A 2746-nucleotide genomic window follows, 5' to 3' on the forward strand; every position below is an offset into this window, starting at 1 on the left:
GACGAATGGCTATATTGCGCTGTTGACGATCGAGCATGTATGCAGAAGCTGGAGCCAGAAATGGCAAAACGGTTTCGGGAAAAGCGTAGTCTAACAATACAAGAGCAAGAAGATCCAACAACGCACCACAAGTCTCGTCAAAACAATCTGCCATATACTCTTCAAGAGTTTGTTCGTTTTTTAAAAGATCCACCTCGTCAAACACAGATGTATTTAAAAGTACAAATAGACACGATAAAAGGTGCTGCACACTCTTGCATGACTGGAGTGTTTTTCTGGAATTTGAGCAGTCAGGACTGATTGAAAATCGAGACACAGTGCCAGCACGGCGTTTTTGAGGAGAACTGGGCACACTTGCTCCACCAAAAGTAACAAGCTCTGGCATGTAACTCATTAAAGGACTATCAAAGTTGGAACTGTGTTCATCATTTGCGCTACTTTGGTTTGAATTTATCGCAAGATTCGGAAATGCCAACTCCAAACATTCTGCAACCTTGAGTGGCAATCGCTGAACCAGTGGACGCACCGTAAATACTGTAATTTGAAACCGAAGACTCGGGTCTAGTGCATTCAGTGTAAACAAAATTATAATACAGTAAATAGGTTAATAAAAATACTCTGTTAAAAAGAAGCATGTTATTCAATTCAACACATTAAAACGTAATACCTTTGACAGCAATGGTAAGGAGTGCCTTTACAGCAACAAGTTGATTGGAAAGAATATAATTGCTGTTGAGATATGAGTCAAGAATCTCAATTCCATTTAATTCTGCAATCTGTTGACATAATTGATCTAAATGGACATCCAGTTTAGTTGCATTCGTACATAAAAGATACAGCATACATTCATGCAGTTTGACACATACTTGAAAGTGTAGCAGCATTTAGCATCAATGCCGCGCCTGCATACTGGATTTCGGAATCTGTTGAATGGCAAAAGCTAATAATCAAATCAACCATTTTAGAATTTGCCAACCGGGTCTGATTTGACGCTATTCAGCAAAACATACGAGTACAAAATGGTTAGAGTATCTCTTGTCCGTAACCGTGTAAATAACTGGAAAAGGCAAGGCGAGTCTACCATTTCCACAAAGATACACTAGCATATCGGCAATATACAGCAAAACGTGATGAGGAGCAGCTTTGGCTGCATGGGTTAGTGTATCCAGTCCCCCACAATCAAGAAAAGTCTTGTGAATCTCCGCTATTATTTTTAAATAGAATACCAATAAAACAGAATAATCAGCTATGCAAGTTGGTGGATCATAAAATATAGACATTTTGGCAAACTCACACTTGCTTGTCAACTCATGCATGACAGCCTGAAATAGAAAATACAACAATCAAATCATTAGTGCTACACATGGCAGTCATCATTCACATACAATACTTTTACCATTGCCCAATACTGTGCTTCTGAATCTTTGGACTCAAGTGCTGCAATCATTGGAGGAAGAAGCTTTGCACGGACTAAATCCCGCTGAAACTTGACTGGAGCATTTTTAATCAAAACCAACATGCATATCAGCGTTTGTAAAAAATCCACAAAATAAGCTTTGACAAGGCCAGTCAACTCAACATACTGTTTTCGGAACAAAGACACTTGATGATTCTAAGAGTAATGCGCGCAATCACAGTCTCGTTATTTGCCAAGCACATTGAAAAGGTCTTGAACAAACCATTTATTGCTAGAATGCGATCTTTAGCAATATCTGAAATTCATAAAACGTGTTTAATTCAATTGCCTGTTGATTGAAAACCACAAAACAGTTTACACTGTTACTACCTTTTACAGCAAACTCGTGAAGTAGAAAAACAGCCCAGGAAACAAGTTCAACATCATCTGTGAAAAATATTAGTAGTGATGCCATGCATCTAATTTCTTGGTTCAAACCATACAGCAAAGCTTACCATGTCTAAGACACGCTGCAATGATATGGATCATTTTCATTTCAATAAGTATTGAAAGTTGTGCAGGAGCCTCTATTGATAGTAAAATGTTGGAATCTGATTCAATGCAACATGTAATGGAGTAAATTTGATCACGTTCAAAACCTTTCAATTGAATACAGACCTTCAGCAGGAAGACTTGATACAAGGCGAACAAGTGAGTGCAAGCATAATTTTTGCATACTCGTATTTCCGAAAATCAATCTCGCAACTCGAGCAAGAAGCTCGATAACGTTGTGCTTTACCATAATAAAATGCATATCTTCACTGATGGATATCTGATGAAGCAGCAGCAATGCCCAGTATTTCAGATCGCTATTTAGTTTTGGAGTAGCTGAAAGAAAATGAGTCAAAGGCCCTAACACTCCATACTGTACAATCTTGTGCTTGCTTCGCTCTATTTAAAAATTTGTATGAATATCCCAATTCAAGAAAATTATCCTAAACAAGAATCATATATACTCTTACCATCATTTGTAATAAGCGAAAAAATGGCACTGATGGCGTATCGCCTAGTGTCGTCATTGGTTTGGAAATTAAGAGATCGGACCAATATTTTAAGAGCCTTCATGCGAATAAGAACTGGACGGTTTTCCTCTAAATAATTGAAATCATGTGGCATTAATTGCTACAACTTCCTAGACAATCTGAATACAACAAATCTAAAATAGACTGTGAATCAGAAACCTACCATCTTGTGCAAGTTGCTGTACTGCATGAATGCCCATTCGAAGCATAATGGGATCATGTTGAAGAGTACAAGCTTTAAGAATATAAGGCAAGTGCTCTCCTGATT

At 37.9% G+C, this 2746-nt stretch overlaps 1 protein-coding gene across 1 annotated transcript in view; it reads right to left on the bottom strand.

Annotated features, from left to right (window-relative positions):
* The window catches only part of BATDEDRAFT_27890 (uncharacterized protein), a gene marked incomplete at both ends in the record, with an annotated part of 5745 nt that overhangs the window by 2304 nt on the left and 695 nt on the right, over positions 1-2746 (bottom strand). The window contains 10 exons of the mRNA XM_006682120.1: positions 4-561; positions 668-793; positions 867-992; positions 1082-1204; positions 1295-1322; positions 1397-1491; positions 1584-1712; positions 1912-1983; positions 2075-2347; positions 2419-2547. Of these exons, the coding sequence (XP_006682183.1) occupies positions 4-561; positions 668-793; positions 867-992; positions 1082-1204; positions 1295-1322; positions 1397-1491; positions 1584-1712; positions 1912-1983; positions 2075-2347; positions 2419-2547 (1659 nt within the window). The remainder of the gene's footprint in view (positions 1-3; positions 562-667; positions 794-866; positions 993-1081; positions 1205-1294; positions 1323-1396; positions 1492-1583; positions 1713-1911; positions 1984-2074; positions 2348-2418; positions 2548-2746) is intronic.

This window comes from Batrachochytrium dendrobatidis (assembly GCF_000203795.2).
Source record: "Batrachochytrium dendrobatidis JAM81 unplaced genomic scaffold BATDEscaffold_15, whole genome shotgun sequence".
In the NCBI taxonomy this organism is placed as follows: domain Eukaryota; kingdom Fungi; phylum Chytridiomycota; class Chytridiomycetes; order Rhizophydiales; genus Batrachochytrium; species Batrachochytrium dendrobatidis.